Source organism: Stegodyphus dumicola, chromosome 3 (assembly GCF_044657685.1).
Source record: "Stegodyphus dumicola isolate Sdum_Otavi_A_Nest chromosome 3, ASM4465768v1".
NCBI classification, from domain to species: Eukaryota; Metazoa; Arthropoda; class Arachnida; order Araneae; family Eresidae; genus Stegodyphus; species Stegodyphus dumicola.
Genome location: NC_140770.1, coordinates 168,775,358 through 168,798,984, shown reverse-complemented (window position 1 = coordinate 168,798,984; position 23,627 = coordinate 168,775,358). Strand labels below are relative to the sequence as shown.

The following is a 23,627-nucleotide window of genomic DNA, read 5'->3' as shown; positions in this document are numbered from 1 at the left end:
AAAAACGAGATATTCATATATATGTATACTAAATTCAATTAGACTGAGGAGCAATTCAATTACATTTTGAGAGCTAAATGTTTTAAACTACTAGAGCAATTTTTACAGAAATTGGCACTTTCTCATAATATGATTCGGAGAATAGAAATATGGAAACAAATAGGTATGTTATTTCAGAAATAATCAGATTTTGTGTCAAAAACCTATGTTAGAACAATGCTATATATAAATATAATATATATATCCCAAGTAGTACTGTCGAGACATGAAAAAAGCAGATTAAATTTCGTCCCAGTACAACGGAAGCTATAGAACTTTTTTTCCCTCGAGGTGTATATAAAAGAATTCCTCACCTAAATAAACAGTGACTTGGCTTTCTTTTCTCCTTTCTTCTACATTCTTGTAGTACAAGCAATGAGCAGCTGTCAATATGTAATGTTTGTGAATGATGGATCCACCGCAGTTCAGCTGAAAAGAGAAAAATATAAATAATTTTGAAACATTGCTGATCTGAAGATATTCATGCAAAATGTGCAGAAGAGTTGTTTTAGATAGATCCTATTATCTCCTTGACTTTTAATATCCTATCCCTCAATACTTTTCGAATGATTACTGATGTCAGTGGCTCCAACGATCGACCTTCACCAGAATCATTTTCTACGGATTCTTTTTAACGAAGTTTTCAAATTTCAAATTTATTAATTTAATTTAAAGAAATATATCAAAACTCTGGAATTTTCCTCAGAGATATTCGTACAAGTGTTCACAATATCACGGAGTATAATCAATATTTATAATTCAAACTACTAAAAATGTTAAACACAACGCAGTGCAAAGCGTATCTAAAGAGAAAGCTAACTCGGATATCTCAGTTTACGCGGAAGTAAATAATTATTAATAAAAAGTAATAATTATTTACTTCTGTTGGTTTATGTTTTTAATTACAAGTTTTTATGGAAATTTGATTTACAATTCTATTTTTGTGTATTGTTTTTTATAGGGATTCTGTATATGGATACCCGTTGTATGTACGATTCTGCGTATGGATACTCCGCTACGATATAATTTTATTGGTTTTGTTTATGGGTTTTTGTCTAGTACCTCTATTGGTCTGTAGATTTTTGTGTACTGGTTTTTACAGGGATTTAGCCTATGGGTACCTATATAGGTGTAAGGGTTTTTGTTTACTAGTTTTTAATGAGGAATATACCTATGGAATATCCTTTTTTTTTTTTTTTTTTTTTTTTTTTTTTTGTGGAGATTTGACCTATGGATACGCATAAAGTTCTGATTTCTGGCCATGGGTTTTTACTAGGATTTCGTTTATGGTGCCTACAGTTCTACAGATTTCTATAGGTTTTTACGAAGATTTGGCCTACTCTATCCGTACAGATGTACGGTTTTCTGTGTATATAGGTTTTTACGGGGATTTGGCCTATGGGTACCCGTATAGTTATACGAGTTTCTTTCTATGGGTTTTTACGGGGATTTGGCCTACGGGTTTCCGTCTGTGGGTTTTTACGGGGAATTGGCCTACGGGTACCCGCAGAGCTGTAGGGGTATCCGTAGACCAATTACCCTTAAAAATATTTTATTGGGTTTCTACGGCGCATTTTTAGCAGGGTCGCAACAATAATAACTAAGCAACGGAGAGCAGATGCTCTCTCTTCGGCCTTAAATAGTTTTCAACCGGCCGCAAGATATTTCTAGTACTTTCTGCTTCTTGAAATTACTGGAAAGCAATACAAGAGGGGAATTATGGTTACAGCTAACATACTGATGAATTACATTTGTTCAATTTCAATATAAATTAGCGAGATACGCTTTTACTCAATGTTAAATGCATGTGCCCCTGTATTCTTACTTTCCCGTCATAGCTTTCTCTTAAAATTTGTCTTGCGGTACATTACACAGAAAAATACTACAATTTTACTTATAATTCTACTAACATTACCTATCTAAGTACAAAATTCGTAACAATATGTTGATTGAAATTCTGGAAGTCTTAAACGCATAAAGTGCACATTTTAAGGACATCTGACTCATTCGATGTTTTAGAGAAATTTTATTTTCTTAAGAAGATGTTTTTTAAAACTGTGAAATTTCGTTGAAGGGGGAAAAAAATCTGAAAACTTTCAGGTTTTACATCACGCCCAAAGAGGCGTTTTTTTGAACGTTTTGTGCGTTACCTTTATTTATTAAATATCATGTTCTTCAACAGCAATACTGCAAAATAATTTAAAAAGAGCATATCTTTAGAATTTCCGATGCACAAACTCGCACGCTGGAGATAATTTTTTTTTTCCGTGCAGTGTTCCCATTTTTCGCTTTGAAGTCGTTGAGTTTCTTAATCAAAAACTGATAAATGTTTTACAAAATATGAAATAGATAATAAAATAAATTCCAAATTGCGGCTTCCAGATGCTCATATTCGGTGCAGGATTATGTTACTCAAAATTTGACGGCTCTAGGTACCGTTGTTTTATTACAATACCAAGAACATACAGACATTTATGCAGGTTCTTCATTATTTAATTTCTTTAAATGTCATACAGAGCTCTAATATTTGGTGGCAACAATCTGAAAAGTGATACGGCGTTTATAGTTATTCAACGCAAAATGCCAAAACGAAATTAATAATCCTTCTGGGCTAACGCCCTTTGGGCTAAAAAAAAGAAAAAGAGTCCGTGTTCGAGCAAACATACGTACATAACGGCGAACCTCAGAAAAACTGATATCGCACCATTTTGAAACTGCATAAAATAAATTGCTTAAAAGCCCCCCCCCGAAAAAAAAAAGGATTTGATGCATAGAGGTAATGCGTAAAGATGTGATGCATTAAAAATATAATGTTGTGTTTTAGTACTCTAAAATTTATTTTTATTTTTCTGAATTAAAATTTAGTTTGGTTTGAAATTTTATAATCAAAATGTATTGAATTTGGATTGATCGAAGCCGAGTTATGCGAGGTAAATCTATACTTGAATTGTAAACATAGAGCAATATCAATTATGTACAGTGAATGTTTCTTACATCAGCTTCCTCCGGTTCTCCAGATCTCGGTGTAATATATAGAGCAGCCATCCATGGCCATGGTTCAGTGGCTTCTCTTCCACCAGCAATCTTTGCTTGTCCATTTATTACTCTAAGATGTTCGAGGCCCAAACCACAACGAGAATAATCTGAAATATCAAATATATTATTATAAATGTTTCACAGTTAAAAACCTTATTACATATTTATTTTTGCTTATATGCTTAGCTTGTCATGTTATTCGGGTTACCAAAATAGGTAAACAGCTACTGAAGATGAAAAACAAGAAACGTGAGGATTCTGTTAATGCGAGATAAAGGGGAACTCACCTATCGTCCCATTCGTAATCTCTTGGATTAACCAGTCGAATACAGCATAGTTCTGAAGAATAAAAACATGTTCTTTTTTTGGATCGGATGCGATTTGGACGAGAGATTCTCGTAGTATATTGCTTGCAATTCCTATAGTGTAGATCTCTACGCCTGCCTCTTTCAGCATTGTAGCTGCTTCTTTGGGATCGCCTTTCATATTCACTCGACCTGTAAGAGAACTATGAATTCATGGCAGTTCTCAGAGAGACAGAGCTTATATCCAAAAATACTATAGTGAACTTCAGATTTATTGAACTCGTTGACTCAAAATCATTGTTCATTCAAGATAATTAAACAGGATAAATAGATAGAGGGTGTCCAGCAAAGGAGTGCCTGATTTCAAAATTAAAAATATCGGACACAAAGATCGATAAAGGAATACAACAAATGGTATATTTATTGTGATTGCTATATATTGTTAGAAGCTGTAAGAAACAGAAGCTTTGAAATAATAGTTACAAAAGCTGCCAAATGATGACGCTGTACGTTGGCGCCTGGTGACTTTGGATTTTGAATAGAAACATCTGTAGGCTACTTCTCAATATTTTCTGCCCGCTGGAACTGTTCAAACCAGTCTCTGCTGCAATTCTTCGGACGGATTTCCTTTGATTTTGCTGAATAATTCCAGAAACATTTGCGACATTTTCAGAAGTAACTACACTTTGCCTGCGACCAAAACTCTTGGACATTTATCGAAGAGCCTATGAATAGTTTTCATATCAGGTTCTTTCGGAACATTTAATGTGTTTGAAAACTACGTCTTGTTGCTATAGGACTGTGATCTAATCTACGGTATTTCAGTAACAGAAACACACTTTATTTAATTTTAGTGTCTCTTCTTTTCATACGGAATAAGGTAAGGATATGTTATAGTAAAGACTTAATTCATAATACCTGATTAATTAACATAAGATATCTTACAAATGTTTATTTACAGCGAATTGTTATGATATGCTGAAATGTCTCAGGATAGTTGCCCTTAATTATAATTTTTTGCATTTTGATATCCCTGAGAGTGACGAGTCATGGTTTCTTTCCTGTACGCTTACTATATACACTCATGTCCATAAGTTAAGGATAATTCGGAGTCATGCGGAAATGGAACTCTAAAATAAATACTATATCACCTGTAGAATCACTACACACATCTTCAAGAATCATATGCAAATTTCAGGAAGTAACCAGATGACATCGATGGTACGTCACAATGACGAGAGTGTAAGAGAGTGATATATAAGGAATACAGGCAAAGAAATAAAATTGTTTTGCAAACGCTTTTTAAGCATTTCAGTGCAATAATCGAATAGTTATGACACAAAGGACGCATTTGGATGATTTTTTTCGTGGTAGAATTATCGGCCGTCTGGAATGTGGGCGTACCAACTGGAAGTATCAGACGAACTTGGAATTGCCCAGAGTGTCATCTCCAGGCTTTGGCAACGATTCCAAGGTGATGGTAATGTGCGTAGACGTTACAGCACAGGTCGCCCCAGAGTTACAATGCCGAATGAGGACTGGTATTTGGCAGTTACTGCCAAAAGAAACAGGCGGAGCATAGTTTCAGACCTGTTTCGTCAGCTCTCTTTAGCCACTGGTACGACAGTTTCAAGGTAGACCGTGTACAGACGCTTAGGGCAGATTGGTCTATATGCTCGTAGACCTGTCAGATGCGTTCCACTTATTGCAACTCAATGTCGCCTGCGGTTAGCCTGAAATAGAGAACATGCATTGTGGACACCGCAACAGTGGGCTTGTGTGATGTTTTCCGACGAGTCCAGGTTTAGCTTGCAGTCTTATTCTCACCGGACTTTCATATGGAGAACTCCAGTTACCCGTTACCACCAAGAAAACATCATTGAACGACACCGCTACGGTGGTGCAGGAGTGCTCGTTTGGGGTGGAATTATTCTGGGTTCTGGAACTGACCTGCATGTTCAAATTGGAACCATGACAATCCAAATCTATCGGGACGACATTCTGGAACAACATGTACGTTTGTTTTGGGGCGCTATGGGAGCACAATTTGTGTTTATGGATGACAACGCCCGTCCTCACCATGCAAACATCATATGCGAATGCCTTCAATCGGAGGATATCACCCGCATGGACTGGCCAGCATTCTCACCGGACTTGAATCCAGTAGAGCACGTGTGGGATATGCTTGGCCGACGAGTTGCAGCCCGTCAACCTCCTCCTACATGTCTACCGGAACTTCGAAGAGCATTGCTTTTTGAGTGGTGTAATATTCCCCAAGATCAGATCGATAATTTGATACTCATCATGCTTAGGTGTTGTACGGACTGTATTGCGTCGCCTGGGAGACGTACAAGTGTATTAACAATCATACCAACCATGTAACATTGGTTTTTTGTAAATAGGTTTTTTTTTTTTTTTTTTTTTGTAATTTGCTCCAGGGAGAAAAAATTGCTAATTTTTTTTAATAATATCAAACATGTAGCATCTTTTTTTTTTTTTTTTTTTTTTTTGTTTAATAAATAAGCTTTACAAATAAGTCAAATTTGTTTTGCTTCTAACTCTTCCTTTGCCTGATTTTGCAGTATCCTTAATTTATGGACATGAGTGTAGTTCTGCTAGGTATACGGTCGGGTTCCTACTACACTGGTGTGCAAAAATTAAGGACGAAGTCGAAAAATTAGCATATCAGCTGAACGAAGAGGCAGAGCGGACACAAAGACCAATCAGGAGATTAAGTAAGGTGATGTACGGTAGCACATGCGCAGATATGCAGGTAGACGTAATGGGGAGTGTCTGAGTAGTATAAAGCATGTTGTCGGTGTAAGATCAGTATTTCTGGCAAAGAGATTGCACGCCGTATAGCAGTTAAAATCACACCGAGTTGCTGCCTCAGCGAGAAATGGCGAATAATCAATCTGTTAGACGACATCTGGATGCTTTTACCCGAGGTCAAATCATTGGGAAGTTGGAGGAAGGCCGCAGTGTGACAAGTGTGGCTGCAGAGTTCGGAATTGCTCACAGCATCGTTTCACGACTTTGGAGACAATTTCAAACTACAGGAACAGCTATCCGGGGGTTTATTAGTGGTCGTCCACGAGGAACCACACCCGCAGATGACCGGTATATTGCCTTACAGGCCAGAAGAAACAGGCGGCAGACAGCGGGAGAAATCGCTAGACACGCGACTGGACGACCGATATCGCGTTTTACCGTGGCCAGAAGACTGCACGGTAGTGGTCTGTTTACACAACGCCCTGTACGGTGTGTACCTCTAACGCCTGCCCATCGGAGAAAGCGTTCTCTGTGGTGCCGGGAACACCGGAATTGGAGAGACAATGAATGGGGACGAGTACTCTTTACAGATGAGAGCAGATTCAGTCTGAGTAGCGATTCTCATCGCATACTCATCTGGAGAGAGCGGGGAAGCCGCAATCATCCCTCGAACATCATTGAAAGGGACAGGTAATGGAGGTGGCGGTGTTCTCGTTTGGGGAGGCATCATGCTTGGTAGTCGTACAGACCTTCACATCTTCGACGCAGGTTCAGTCAACGGGACCCGTTATTGTAACGAGATTCTTCTTCCATATGTACGTCTTTTTAGAGGCGCTATGGGTCCGCAGTTCCTTTTCATGGACGGCAATGCACCATGTCATCGCACAGTAGCTGCCGAACAGCTCTTAGAGAGTGAGGATATTGAACGCATGGATTGGCCGGCACGATCTCCGGATCTCAATCCCATCGAGCATGTATGGGATTTTCTAGGCAGACGCCTGGCAGCTCGTACCTTACCACCAGTAACGATTCCGGAGCTTCGATTGGCGCTGCAAGACGAATGGGCAGCAATGCCTCAACAACTCATTGACACCCTCATTCTCAGCATGGGCAGACGCTGTGAAACCTGCCTAGCAGTCAGGGGAGATCATATCCCCTATTAAAGACCGGATGTTTCTTGCTGGACACCCATCACAGGGATGTTTCGGCCTTCAGTCGCATTGCGCTCCATGCTACTTTTTCAATAAAGCTTCTTTTTATCCCTCTCATTTCTCTTTTAGTAAGTGTTGTTTACATTACTCATGTCCTTACGTATTGGGGATCTTACAGTATTAAATGTGTTGATTTGGAAATCTTTTGTACAAAGTTATATTGAAAAAACCGTCTCGTCCTTAATTTTTGCACACCAGTGTAATTTAACTGTTTTTGAAGAATGAGCGGATAATTACTTTTTGCGTGGCTGGGTCTGTGTTATTAATTCTCTCTCTTTCGCATGCGACTATCGTGCTTTCTTTTCAGATTTTCATTTTGAAAATAGTCACAGAAAGCTATGCGCTCCCCTTCTGCAGTTTGCAAATAATGGCTTAGAACTGCAATTATGGCTGCCGTGGCTTTCCATAAAGCAACATGTATAGAATATCTTTGAATGGCCAAAACGCTGACACTGAAAGCTTCGGAATGTAAGCTTTTATGGCCCTGTGTAAATATCTGGTCTTAATACTTTTCGACAGATCGGGCAAACAGAAGCTCAGGGTTACGTATTTCGTATTAATAATTCTTTGTATGTATTGATCCGCCTAGCACCACAACCATTCTTGTCAGACAGGATACACAAGGTTTATACACAAGAAGAAAATATCGATCTCTGAAATAACGCAGCGATATTTTTTGTTCTTAAATGCCGACGTTGTCTTTCACAAACCTTTTAAATTTAAGAACAAAAAGGAATTGAGCAAGAGAAATGGTTTCTGAAAGAAGATCTCCAGATCTTAGTTGTTTGATGATTTTTGAATCACCAACTTAAGATTCTACGTACTTGTGTATCAGAAATAGTGACATTTTTTTAATTTCCTCCAACACTGGATAACAAGAAATTGTGATGGACTTTTGTTTTGGTTGGGATTTACATTTGTGTCAGCATTATTGGAGAGGAAGTATTTTTCTGTGGACTTAGTAAATCAGTGGCTCAAAGAAAAGACTCTAACCGAACGCCTTACCCGTCACTGAGTCCAATAAGGAGATGCAGATTTGTGCGTGAGGGTTAACAAGGTCTATACACTTTCTGGAGCCTGCCACCAGGCTTTTCTGCGGGGATTTTTGAATGTCTCCCACTTAAACTAAAGCCAAAAGTCAAAATAATGTGCTGGCGAGTGTAGCTCGCCGCTTAACTGCTCCTTCATTTCAACCTTACAAGTCAACACATGGAAACGCATTGGTAGTTTTCTCACCAAGGGAAGCCAGAGGCAAAATTCTTGTAATAGCATCTCGCGGTGAGCCTCAGCCTCCAAACTAAACTACAAGGAAGAAAGGGTAAAGTAATAAAATAGGAGAAGGGAGGATCAACCGGAGAACTGAGTTATAGGCCCTCGTTCTCACCTACAAGGTAATCCCAAGAGGAGTCAGTTCTTTAGGGACATAAAAAAAACCTTATATAGTACTTATTTTGTTTCCTGTCGCCCTTCTGAAAGTTCTGCTCCTAAGTGATACCTGAATTGCTTAATGCGCTACAGTGGCTCTATTACATACCATCTGTAAGAATGAAGATAATGGATTTTTGTCCTCTCACACCAAGAACAGCTTGAGTGGAAGGAATTAAGTTTTCTCTTAAGGCTGTTAGTGCCGTGCTGGTTGCTGTTCCGCCGCCTGAAAAGAAACATAAAATTATCAGAGGGAAAAAATTGAAAAAAAAAAAAAAAAAAGTGTTACAATCGAAACAGAAACGATTTAAGTACTGAAAGGTAGATTTGAAACTTAACGAGAATCAGGAAAAGTGCAAAAATATCTAAGGGAATTATTTTGGAAAGTTAACACATATTCTTTTCTTATCCTATGCGTCCACACCTTTGCTTCTTAGCTCTGCCACTCACTGATTATTCTCATGCTTACTTCCCAAAGACCTACATACTAGAGCAACCCCTTCAAAAATCATAGTACATAGAAAATAACAAGCGAAGCTCGCACTGAGACCTCTCAATACTCCGAAATTACTCTGAACTGAAAAACTAAGACCTGATGTTCTCACCGGTCTTACATAGTTTTTCTCTGGCTGCCTAGAAATCTCTAGTACGTTATATTTCTCGAAATTTCTGGAAGGCATAGAACGGTTGAAGTAATATAGAACGGCCGGTTACGGTTACAGTTACATACAAGGACCAGTTTCGGTACCCATTACAGTTATGCATGGACATGACCAAATTGTCGCCAGGTTTGGCGACTTTTGGCCAAATTTCGCGGAAAAAGATTACTTGCCAAAACCGTTGCCAGCTTGGCGATATCTCGCCAATTTACCTCAATGCTACGGAGACTTGTCCCTTTAGTCATATTTTTTGCTTTTTTAAGGCATTTTATGCTACATTATACAAGAGATACTGTAAATTTAACCATAAATTAAACCATACTGTAAATTTAACCATAAATTAAGCCATTCTGTAAATTTAACCATAAATTAAACCATACTCTAAATTTAACCATCACTAAAATTATTTACATATAAGCAAAATTCGTAGCAATATTGTTACACGAGTAATTTTCCCATTTGGGGCCATATGAGAACTGGAATAATAACTCCCTGTAATTCAAATTAATGAATTTAAAAAAAAATCTGCACCTGTTAGTAGTCGGAAAAAAAAAAAAAAAAAAAAAAAAACGAGCATACTAATACAAGAAATTATAAGGTTAAACTCAATTTCGCTTAATCTAAACACTTGTTTAACCTTCTTAAAACTGCAGGAGAATTATCGTCCGGTCCTTTTCTTAGAAAAAACAAAAATTAAATGCGACAATAATAAAAGCATTTAAAAGTTAATTTATACTTCTGGCTGGAAGTTACGAATTTACAATATTAACAAAACATAATAATCACCGCTTGTGGACTGAGATTATTTCAAATATTTAAAAATGTTTCTTTTAAAATTTGAAAATATATGTATTTTTATTTGAATACCGCATTTCCTCTCGTATTTTCTCCTCCTCCCCCCTTTTTTTTGCTAATTCAACCGTCCAAAAATCGAGAAAGTAAATTGACATGAATAATTTAATTTCCAAAGAACGCGGTTATAATAAGAACATAATAAAAAGTAGTCATGGATGAACTATAATAAACTATCAAAATATTATTTCTCTGAAAGAAACCTACATTTCAATAAGAATTCGCAGTAATATTAACAATGCAACAACAATGTATCTTCATTTCTACTCCCTGTAATTCAAATCTTGGCCGTTTTTATTATTGTCTCCTCTAATTCTTATACTTAAATTGTCCATAAATAGCGAATGAGCATGTGACTCAGCGAAACCGTAGACTGAATGTCAGTTCGTGTTTGCTTCGCTGTGATGGATCGGTTCTGATATTAGTCTGGCATACAGTTCAATAGTTAGAAAGGGGAAGCTAGGCGTCACTTTCGCCAGTAGTTTATGAGGATTGTCTTTGTTAGTGAGATATTTAAAAGTTCAGGAACTCGTTTTATGAACTCAATGACGAACGGGAAAATTACAAGAATATTTTTAAAATTTTCAGAACCTGACGCTGAAAAGCTTGGGGGGCGGAATAAGCGAAGAGGAAAAGCATGTGAGGAAATATGGTATAATTATTCTTATTTACACTTAAAATAACTGTTACAAAGTTGAAGAATTTTTCTTTACCAGTATATTTGATTTCGTCTAGAGCATGGAGAACGTCTTCTGTGGTCTTGTAGTTAGCAGGTAAAAATGCTGTTTCAGCGTCAGAACTAAAAGTCAGAGCTCCAGCTCTTGCCCCATTTTCAGTTATGCGAACCTTAAAAAAAAAAAAAAAAAAAAAAAAAAAAAAAAAGGATTTAAAGAAAAGTCACTGCGTTACGTCGGTTTCAACGGCGACCGGCATTTATTAGCCAGTTTTGAAGGCGTTATCATTAAACGATACAGCAATTGATAAAGCATAATCAAAAACCGAATAATAAGAGTTGTGAAATCGTTTTTTCTTCTTTTTCAAGAATCGGAATAATTTGCAATAATATATAAGTTTTTCAAAATTTAAAATTTATCTTTTATTTTCAAAGTTATTAATATTTTCTCAAAGTTTTATTATGTAAGAGTAATCGTTCAAAAATTCATTAAACTATAAATATTTTCCATTTTGAATTAATGCGTACAAAATTACTAGTTGGCTGCGTGATAATACTAAGTGTGAATTTCCGAAAGACAGTCTCGCGAGCTGGAGACAAAAATGTTAATTTCTTACAGTGTTGCCACTGCTCATTTTGAAATCGTTGGGCTTGTTAATAAAGAATTCGCTAAAGTTTTACAAAATATGAAATAGATAATTTAGTCGGACTTCCAGGTGCCCACATGTTCGGGTGGAGGACTATGCTATTCAAAATTTGATGACTCTAGATACTGTTGTTTTTTCACATTGCGAGAAGCATGGATTCAATAATCTAAATTATTCATTATTTAGTTTCTTTAAATATAATACAGAGCGATAATATTTGATGATGAAAAATGATTCGGGCATTTAAATGATTCGACGCGGCTAAAAGAAAAAAAAAAAAAAAAAAACTATACTGATCAACAAGTTTTGCAATGATCTGTATGGAAATGCTTATCATTTAATCTCGTAACATCAGAAACTTTTCAAACTGATTTTATTTTTAGTTTCGCACACAAGTATTTCGTTCTTCAGTTTTTGTATGGTCCCTAGAGATTATCCCCGTATTGAATACCAAATATCTCGGTCAACTTTTGTTGTACAGGAGTCAATTTTCGTGGCTCATATTTTATAAAATACAAAATTTTCCTATATATATGAGTATACAAGGACCGGAGGAACGTATATAAAATTAGATTTCATAATTTTTACAAAATCAATTGCTCTAAATTTTAAAGTACCAAAACATGATTATTTGTATCATTTAAAATAGTTTTTAATTGGAAGTCAAGTATGCTATGTCTACGACCAACAACTACGAAAGGTTAGGTTAGGTTATATAATTACGGCAAAGCCTCGAGGGCTATCTGCCTAAGGGGAGGGATGCCTTCCTGGAGGACTTTCTAAGGGAAACTGGCTCGTATACACGTTACACGTGGGGAAAATCACGAAAATACCCATGCAGCCAGCCCGTTCGCGGCATTCGAACCTCGGACCAAACTACCAGTGTTCAGCGACTTTACTGCTCGGCCGCTGGTGGGCCCAACAACTACGAAAATAAATCCCGTTAAGGAATGTCGTGGACACGGTGTGTAATTTTAAGACATCAAAACATCTATGAATGTTTCTCATTGCTTAATAAAATCCGAATCTGTTGTTATAACTGAATTTTTAGTTCTTATTATTTCTTGATTTCTCATTTTCTTAATCATCTCAGAAGAGGATGAAGCTATGAGAAATCCGCGAAATTTCCGAGAGCCCGCTTACCAATTGCATAATGCTGTTAAGGGGACAGTGGACGATGGTTTTAGCAAAAATCGACCAAAAATTGGGAAGTAAAAATTTCATATGGTAATATTCTACAGTTTTAACTCTACTGTCTACAAAAAACTACTTGTGTGTAAAATTATTTTTAAGGATGTTATAAGCATTTGAATACGCTTGTTTACCTTTTTTTGTTTAAAGGGACATTTAAATGTCATTAAAAAGGTAAACAAACATTTGAGAAACGTTATTTTAATTTACGCTACTAATACTTTTTACTATTAGTATCCATGACTTATGCAATCGGTTTTAGAGGAAGCGGTAGAGGTTTCTTAAGTGTCATTTCCAGACCATACAATCGGTTTTAGAGGAAGCAGTAGAGGTTTCTCAAGTATCATTTCCAGACCATACAATCGGTTTTAGAGGAAGCGGTAGAGGTTTCTCAAAGTTTCATTTCCAGACCATACAATCGGTTTTCGGAAGCTGGAAATGTTCGCCAAAGATCGGGACAAAGTCATACGCCTGCAACAGCACAAAAGGAAGTTCGGTATTTAACACTAACGGGTAGAAGAAACCGCACTATCACCGCCACTTTCTTGAAGCAGCAGCAACCTTCAGAGGCGTATGGTACTAGAGACTCAAACTGTTCGGAAAAAGAGTCGAGTATGGAGGTTTGTATGCTCGCAGACCTATGGTTTGAGTTTCGTTGTCAAAGGATCACCGTGCGGCCGCAGATGGTGGGCATAGGAGCATCTCAGAGGGATGTCAGAGTGGAGCTACGTGATCTTCACGGACGAGTCCCGCGTTAGTGTACAACCTGACAATAGGCGAATTCTCATCTGGAGATAATCTTCATCTTTAGAAATTTCTCTCTCCCGGCGAACGTTCAGTTCAGCCATCCAGACGGTATGCTGGTTAGGGTAGCCTATTGTGGTACCGAAGGGCCCCTGTTCCTGGAGAAGGCATGGATGTTTGTAAACGTATACTGTCTTTGCGTCATGGGGCACTCAAAATATGCGACGAGCTGAAAGTCCTCTCGAAAGGTTGCTACTAGGGGATGAGGCGTGGGAGACCCTTGGATTTGTCCCCTAGGGTGCTCTGCATCAAAATTGGGGGGGGGACTGAACTGAGCGAAGTCCTACTGTCACCTGTTGCTCAGGGCTCTTGCCAATGACAGGCGCAATCTTTCTTTCCTTGCCACAATGCCAACAACAACAACATTCAGTTCATTATAACACGGTTTGCAGAACTTCTGTACAACTCTGTCATCCAAACCATGGTCTTGTAGGGTTTTAAGTTAATTAACCAGTTATTATGATATAAATCATTATCTGAACTTCTTCTTTCCGTAGTCTTCACCAGAATGCAAATTAGTCGTGTTGTTGTCGTTACTAATCTAATTTATTTGACCTATACAGAACAAGCCCACGAATTGTATCGTGGCAAAGAGTGCAAGATCGTGTCTTTAGCTGCATACTGGTGACAGTCTGACAGACGCTATGTAGTTAAACCGAGGGTTTGAAGGTTTTAGAGTTAGAACTTCTGGCGACCTCACATTGTAACAAGAGTAAGAACCTCAAATAACAAGAGTAAGTGCTTTCTCGTGACTTACCTTCTTTACAATAGCCTTGGCGAACTCTATACTTTTGCGGAAGTTGTGTTCTTTGATGCTACCTGACACATCAAATACAAAATACAGAATGAGTCTGCCTGGATAGTTCAGATCAACTATTCTTTCCTTGGGGCCATCAGCTATGTTTCCGTTGGGATCGATTACCGTTCCATTCTCCCAAATGATGCGAGCTGCAAGGCGGTATTCCCTTAACTTTCGTCTTTGTTCTTCTGCATTCTCCTTCACTTTTAACTTCAAAATTTCACCAATTTGAGCAGTGTTATCATATTCATAGGGACCTAAAATAAAATATCTTATTTTACTAAACTATATTCATGTCTGTGAAAATTGCAGTATCACGAAGGAAGGAAATTTGTGCTGCATATTACTAATGGTAATATTAAAAAAGTATATTAAAGTTTCATATCGATTTAACCAAATTATCGGCATAAAATCACTATTTGATGAAGGAGATTGATAATATTTGTCGGTATATGTGGATGGGATTTTCTAGATTCTTTTTCTTTTATGTTAGCTTAGTATTTTGTTGCGCATTGTTGTATAATGTGTTTTCTGAGGGTAATATACGCAAACCTATACAATTATTACCTAGGAAATATAGGAGATTGAGAACACTGAAGAATAATTTCGGTATATTTTTTATCTAAAACTGTCAAAATATATTATTTGAAGCTACTATGAGCGGTAATAAGAGCATATATACATAGCAGCATTGAATCAGTGATTTTGGATGTATCCCTGGGTACTCTTGCCAGGTTGCTTCCTTTCGAGTCCACAATCCATTAGTATCGGCTGCTGAAGAAGAGCTACCAATAACCATGTCACATAACATATGCAATCGACAGTATGTTTGGCGAAAGGGCAGGCCATGAAAAAAAGCTCTAACTATTGAGCTGCGAAAGGATCTGCCTCTGCACCTTCTCTCATATAGCGGTTGATGTAGAGAATAAACATAATTTATAGCATATCCAATGATGTTCGATGTCATCACGAGTGTCGTTCGTCCAATATGACAATCTAAAATGCATGCTGGAAGATGGAGTTCATTACAATACCATCTAATATATATGGGATCACCGCTGTAGTCCTGGTTAAAGCGGAACTTGTCAGAAAAGACAATCTGTTGCCAATCCGCACGTCATTATCTATATTAATTCGGTAACTGTAGCCTGAGGCCTAATGTAGATGACTAATATTAAGAGAATTAACCTCAAATGAATGCTTGCACACAGTTAAGCGCCGTTAAATCCCATAAACAGATAATCTCACATTCATAGCAGTATTTCAATGTTACTGCCCAAAAGAAGCCATGTTGCCCATCACCGTCATTCGGATGAAATATCTATCACCCCGTGGTGTCGTTACATATTACGATCTACTATGAGTAGTATAAAAATACGGGTTCACCTGCACGCGGTGTGCGGTGTGGGCGTGGTCAATGACGTCACACAGAGGGCGGGTCCAAAGGCAACGTCATCACACAAGTGGAGTTGAGGTGTTGGTAGACTGCTGATTGAGTTGTAGACCTCCTGCTTTTCATTTAAAGTTAGTTTTTTTAATTGGCAACAGGAAATATTTTCTGCATCTTAATTTTGATGAAATGGCGATGCTGCCCTCTCTTGACGAAAAAGTGAATTATATGTTTTAAAAATATTTTTTTTAAGTCTGGTGTTAAAATTATTCAATGCGCGACTCTGAAAACAATGTAAAAGAAACAAATATAAAAAAGACTTTCCTTTAATGATAGTTCATCATGTCATGAAAATGAAACTACAAGATAATTTGTTTTTATTACTCAATTTTATTCTGATACTTTTATCCTTTTTAGTTTTTCATGAAACTTTAACTTATTTCTCAGGTTTTCTGTTCATAATAACATATTCATTTACTGTCATATTTTTTTTAATACTTAACGTTTCTAATTTGTAATATTTTATTTAATTTCCACATATTATTTTTTTTCATACCTTTCATAAATTTCAGCATACCCTGATTTTTAACTTATATGTTATATTTCACAAACGTTCCTGCACATGCTGTTTATTTGTTACATTACTTAATTTTAGATGTAATTTCACACTTTTTTTAACGTTATAATGTTCCACATATTCTGAATTTTAACTTCATTTACTTTTTTAAAACAATCTAGTATTTTATACACACTTAGTGGTTTGAAATTCTATTTAAAAAGAAAAGTTTATTTTTCGTGATCTTAGTTCTTTTACTAAATTTTCTACAGAATTTCTAATTTCTTTCACATGTTCAACAATATCTTCCTTACATTACCGAATATTTTTTTTAAAAACTTAAGTCTATAACTGTTAATTGCTTTTCTTACGTTCATGATTTCCCTTCTGTGTTTATATTTCTTAATTCTAGTTTAACTTATTTATTATAATGTTTCTATTTTTTATAATGTTTATAATTTTTTATAATGTTTCTATTTTCTCATCACTCGTAATTCCACCATTTTATCCCTTTTTATTCATTTTAACGATATGGATTGTTTTCATTTACTCCATATTCAAACATTTCCTTACAATTTTTAAAATACTTGTTTTATTCTCCGATCATAATAGATCATCTACAGGTTTTACTCAGAAATTTCCATTCACAACTTTACAGTTTAATACCATTTATATCTAAATGCATTTCTTTCTCATATAGTTTTATGGTCTTCAAAGTTTCTAACATCATGTTTAGTTTTAAATCCCGATTGCCTTTAAGTGTGTTGTTAATTTTCATTTCTAATTTTACAACCACGTTCAGTGTTTCATCCACACATACCAAAATATTTCTTACATTTTCTGATATTTAGTCTATGTCATATTTGAGTACTTCAAATGAATTTACACTGCTCACACTATTATTTTTTCATGTTTTAGAAACACTGACTATACTAATTTTACTATTTTTCCTGCACTAATTGCATCTATGTCAGCACTCATGATAAACTAGCAATTGTTTTGCATCACATGCATAAAGAAATTCTTAAAACCAACTTTTTCAATATCGTACTCAAATTACTGTTTTCCAGATGGGAATTGCCAGTATTCTTTGGTTTTACTCTGTTACATCTTTTTAAATTTTAACATCTTACTTTTAATTCTAACATACATCTTTTGAACAGTTTTTTCTTTTAATGATAGCCTTACCTTATTTGTTCAAATTAATTCTTTAATTCACCTTCTTTACTACCTTTCAGTACCTTCATAATTCACTATGCAAACGCAATGTCTTTCACTGACATTCTGTTTAATAATACTACAAGTTTCCTTAATTGACAAAAAGCGAATTATTTCTCAGTTCAAAATAGAACTACTATATTTTTGTACAAACATTACCTTTATCCATTCAAGCCACCCCTTAACCTGTAACTGACGTAGCGATAGGAAAGGAGACTCTTATCATATGCTCTTTCGACATTTGAGGTTTCTAGAACTTCTTGGACAAGTATATCAATACCATCAGAAAATATACTTAACACTTTTACCCAGTTTAGAGGCAACATACTGTTATAAGAATGGTTTTAGTTAAATTTATAACATAAATAAACACATTTTGTGCTAAATAGGCATAAACATTTAGATTCAGAATATTTCTTTTTAATCCAATGTAAGACTTGAATTTCATTCATGATACGGATTGTCTCTTGATTTTTTGTTTTGTTTTGTTTTGTTTTGTTTTGTTTTGTTTGTTTACCTTACACTAATAGAAAATTTTTATTTTACAAGTTCAGCTTTTAACGAAATAGAAATAAAAACTACGATACACCTGTTGTTTTTAAGAAAAGGAACTTTGATATATTTCTGGAAATGTAAATGCTTTTAGAGTTTTCTTTCAATAACGTTGATTTTCATTACTTTACTAACTTCAATAATTCTCTTATTAGCTAATATGAATGAAAGATTGTCAAAAATGTGACACAGTATAACTCTTACGAACATACGTACCTTTACCAGCATATAGATATTACCGATTGAAATGAAGAAAGATACAGATATTTTACTCCAATCTACATTAAATTAAAAAAATATTTAAACTTTCATACATTCCAAAGAATAAACGAAAACTCAATAGATATTGTCATGTTTGTATATATGAGATAAAAGTTTTATGAATAGTATTTAAAGTAATGTTTAGAACTTCATAAAAGCGAACATTCACTATGTTAATACACATATCATCAGTTATTTACATTAATCAATGTAATATTAATCCTTACTTTAAAGTTTAATTGTCTTACAATTGAATAATTAACTATTGAGGAAAAGAGGTTCATATCTTGCACTATTTAATTCACATGGAACAAATTTTCCCATCAACCACATTGAACCACGTTTATTAAATTCGCCAAAGCTCTTTTATTTCTGCATTTTCACACTCACGACACATTTTAAATGTAACTATTGATTACCATTTCAAACACCGATATCATAACTCAGTGTAACACTACATCGTAACTCATTTTTTTCCCTTCTAACTACAATTTTATATATTCAAGAAGTACATCTAAGACATAATCATTTTCTATGTTCTAGAAAATCGATTCAATTGCGAACATACTATTAAGACTTGCGATTTTAGAAGACTTGCATGTATTAACGATGTCAACGTTTCTTCGTTTTTGTAAGATTCGCATCAAACCGTGTCGCATTCGAATGTGGTGTAAGAGATCACATTTTCTTTTAAATACTTGTAAACAATGGATGCAATTTATAAGAAGAGAAGTATCATGCTGTTTCAAAACATCATCATCAGCATATTTATGTTTCTTTTGACACCGGCAAAATTAAAAAAAAAAAAAAAAAAGGTTCGTGAGATTTTCTTCAAATTCTGTTTTACTTGAAAAAATGTCCGAACATTCAATACGATGTAAAGTTTCATATCATCATATATATATATAGTTTTAAATTCTTATGCTCACTAAATATCTTTTATCATGATTTACTCTTAAAAGTAACTTTATAAGTTTTCATATCCTTTTTACATGAAAAGAACTTGTGATTATTCACTACAAAATTCTAAGACGAGAAGCTTCGCGACTTTTCAAACTATAAACTTAAATTTCTAAGGACATACACTACATCTGATGTTTCTTTCATGAGATTTCAAATATCTCTTCAGATTACTCGTATTCAAGAAACCTCGCAAATATATCACATAAGTAAACTTTCAGCGAATAATCGCTTCATAAACTCTTAAATTTTCAACACGAGTGAATCACTTGAATCATATACTGCATTGTAAACATATAATACTTAAAAAAAATTGTTATAAAAAATAAAAATACATTCATTTCACCAAGAAGCTTTTCTATTTAAATACATTTATTTATTTCCAAAAAACAAGTTTCTGTATTATACATAAAATATACTTAGAATTTTCTTTCATTAGTTAATATTAAATTAACAGAAATATGCATTTACTGACATTTGATATACATGTTTGCTTTAAAATTAAAACTAAAATTTCAATATATTTCTATTAAAAAAACATAAGGAAAAAAAATAGTCATAACATCAACCAAAGATAGAAATTTAAATAGAATAGCTGTACTTATATTAATGCATTTTTATAATCTTCATAACATTTCGATTCAAAAAACCTATCACAAAATAAATGAACAATTTTTTTCTGCCTTAAAGAATCTCTTATATTTTTAAAATAATACATAAAAATATATCTTCACCAATATATTTAATTCTGTCATCAACACTTATTATAATGCAATCATGTCTTGTTTGTGAAGGATGATTTACAATGCAACCTTCGCATTTAAATAGTTTTTTAATCACTGAATTTAATTCAGTTTTGATAGAGTTTATGAGTTCTTTAAAAAGTTCATCATCATCACTTGCCATATCCGAACAATTGTTTTTACATTTGATTTGCAACGGTAAAATAATTTCAAAAATACTTTTATATAAAGTATTAGATACATCAGGAATAATTTCTTTCAATTTTTTTAAAATATCACAGTTTACTTTTAGGTATGTAGGTTTTAATTTAAAAGAATTTTCATCTTGTTTAAAAACTTGTTGAAAAATACACTCACCTTCTTTGTTGAAAACTACCAACTCATTATTGCAAATGATGCTGGCACTCGTATAGACAAGATTAAATTCATATATTTTTGAGCAAAATTCTTGCCATGTTGCAGGAGTTATAACAACACCGCGTGTAGTAGGGTATAATATTCTATTTTGTTCCACACATTCACGTAGATGAATGTTCATTCTGTTTTCAAACTGATTTATGGACACAAAATATCCCCAACCAAGAGTCCACTGTGCAATCAACTTCGAACTTTCTTTTTTCTGTTCTCGATTATTCGGCATGAAGATATTTTCAGGAACAGATTCCATATAGTGGGCAAACCAGTCATCCTCTGGAAGTTCATCCTCATTATCTTCCAAGCGTCGTTTTCTAATTTTCGAATTTTTTATGTTTCGGAATGTGATACTAATTCTAGGATCTTTAACGTCAGGTTGAGAGGGTATTCCGTGCATCCAAAATTGATTCGTTGGGGGTTTCATTACAAGGAGAGTTCCATGAGTTAAGTCCACGCTTCGAGATGTGAAATTTCGCCTGGTAAATACCATTTGACGTTTTGCACCTAAACTGATGATAGGTATATCACTTTCAAGTTCGAGACAAGTTTCATTATCTTTATGCGTTGAAATTTTCGCCACTCCGTCAGGATAATACAGTCAAAAGTCGTTAATTCGGACACCCATAATCCGGAATGATCTATAATCCGGACCTCAAAGCTACAAACTTTCTCCGCATGCGTCGTGTTGACGCATGCGCGTAAGACCTTTACCGCTACGAATTTGCGTGTGCGCGTGCGCAAAATACGTTTACGAATGCGCGTTTAATGTATAACGGACGGGATAAGCTAAGCTAAAATTATCTAATTATCTATTTCAGTTAATGTTGCAGATTGCGTTGTTGCTTAATCTTCGAATTGGATCTGGATTATTATTTTTTGCAGACTGTTAGAGCAATTTTATAAAAGTAAGCTTAAACTTTCGATTTTGTCAAATAGAATTTCCGATATATATTTACTAATATGTAAAGGATATACAAAGCGAAAGTATCTTTCGGAGTCCATTAAACAAAAAGTGGAATTGCTGCAAAAAAATGGATAAAGGCATATATTTTGTTAACTAAACTTTAACGCTTGTTTATCTAAACTTTGTTTATCTTTAACGCGGCGGCGGCGTGCAATGAATTCACTATCCTTATCTTAAGGGCAGATGTTTTTATTTTATTTGGCTTATAATTGCTTACTCAATGTAGTATTTCATCTCGATGTACTTTATCTTTGATATGATTTAAATCAAATGCCTCGTCATTATAATTCGCTTCCGATAGCGAAGAAAGTGACAGAGGTTATTGAAAACGAAAAAATTTCGATTGACAAATTAGTCGGTATTCTCGACACAGCAATTATAGGACGTGAACAGCGGAACTTTGTAACTGAACAAGAAATTATGTCTGTTTATAGAATTAAAGAGAATGTATTATCACATAAAAAACGAATCAACTTAAACAACTTACATTGAAAGAAATGTTTAATAAGGTAAACAAATAAATATTAAGCTTTTTTTTGTAAATTTTGATACCCTTTAGATCATAATTGTTCTTTATTTCGTAAATTACGGTTTTATAGTTTTAATTTTATAATTTCTGCATGCCATTTTACCAGATTTAAACTGATGATCTATAATCCGGAATCGCCGAAGTCCCGACGAGTCCGGATTAACGACTTTTGACTGTAGTTCAATAAAGCAAAATTATATTTTTTGCCAGTTATCGTTTCAACATAATCTTTTACATTTAGAAGAGTTTCAGTCCATGGTTCTGCACAAATGCTCGTTCCAGAGAATTCGTAACTAAGTCCTTCATCACCGAAACCGAGTACTTTTCTTCGTGGAACATACTGAGTCCCATTAATTTCAAAACTAATATTTTTAAAATCATAATTTGATAGTTCATCTAGCAAAATATCAGCTTCATTTCGTGAATAAAATTCTTCGTATAATTCCACATTTAACTCTGTATCACATATATTCCTCATATTCGCTTTTGAATCTAACGACAATTCTGAATGATATAGAAATACGTAGCATTCTTAAATAGCAAAAATTATCTAAAAAATACATTAACGAAATGATTTCATCAACACTTACCGTAATACATTCTTGTCATGTCTTGTTTTTGAAGGCAGTCTTTCCGGCGTCATATGTGTAAAAATAATCATGATAGGATAGTGGGAAAGAGTTATAGTTTCCTAATGTTGTTATTCTGAACTTCGATATTACATATATGCATAAGGAGAATCTTAAAAGAATCATCCACTTATCATGATAGAGAAATGGAAAATTTCTAAAACTCTGATAATCATACGCGAAAGAATGTATTATCTTAAGGTTGTTGTTGCTATTCCAAGTTTGACAATACATACAGAAGTGAAGGAAGATCCTTGATAAGCGCTGTAGAGCAGCGCTTAGTTTTCATGTTCGCTTAGTTCTTTTAACTCATTTGCATTCAGCGCGATTCGAAAAACTCGTTATGGTAGGAAGTTATAAGTGGAAACAAGTACTGATAAGATAGGGCTTCGAAATTAAAATAACTATTATAAAATTAAAATCTACTTTACAGCGTATTTATTCGAGTTAATCACTGTTCGATAAGACAAATATTTCCATTAGGATATCTCGGTTATACGGTGCCCCCACCCTTACCAAAGCAGCTTTTCTCAAGTTATATAATCTTTACTACAGTGCGAAAATCTTTACGTAAGTGCACCGTTATGAAGATTTATGCCTTTTCGAACTAGAGCCAGCTAGCATAAAGTTATACGCATCCTTTTAAACTTAGCTTTTCTCAAATTAAAAAAATGATCATTATAAGTGTTGCGGGTACATTTATACCGTCGCATTCCTATTAAGGTTTCTTCGAAGATTTTCGAAATGTGGCGAACTGATGTAAGGGTCTTCCGCACTTTTATGATGATAGCTTTGCGACATGGTTTGAAAATTGTCACGATTTTGAAAAGAATACCTAAACAGGCTTATTGTGAAATTCTTCTGTGAAGGAAGCAACAAATAATACTGCAAATTTAACTTCGAAATTATGAAATCTTAGTGGATGATCATTTCATTTGTCCGAACACTGTACATTTACAGCAAGAAGTATTTGTTGTCTGACTTGCGGTTTCATCCCT

The 23,627-nt window shown here is 34.8% G+C and overlaps 1 protein-coding gene across 4 annotated transcripts in view; it reads right to left on the bottom strand.

Moving 5' to 3' along the window:
- The window catches only part of LOC118204855 (complement factor B-like), a 122,757-nt gene that overhangs the window by 23,045 nt on the left and 76,085 nt on the right, over window positions 1-23,627 (bottom strand). For all 4 annotated transcript variants that reach the window (XM_085813598.1, XM_085813595.1, XM_085813597.1 and 1 more), the window contains 6 exons: window positions 14,372-14,670; window positions 11,013-11,145; window positions 8,898-9,014; window positions 3,363-3,572; window positions 3,034-3,182; window positions 354-468 (listed from right to left, as the gene is read on the bottom strand). In XM_085813598.1, the coding sequence (XP_085669724.1) occupies window positions 354-468; window positions 3,034-3,182; window positions 3,363-3,572; window positions 8,898-9,014; window positions 11,013-11,145; window positions 14,372-14,670 (1,023 nt within the window). The remainder of the gene's footprint in view (window positions 1-353; window positions 469-3,033; window positions 3,183-3,362; window positions 3,573-8,897; window positions 9,015-11,012; window positions 11,146-14,371; window positions 14,671-23,627) is intronic.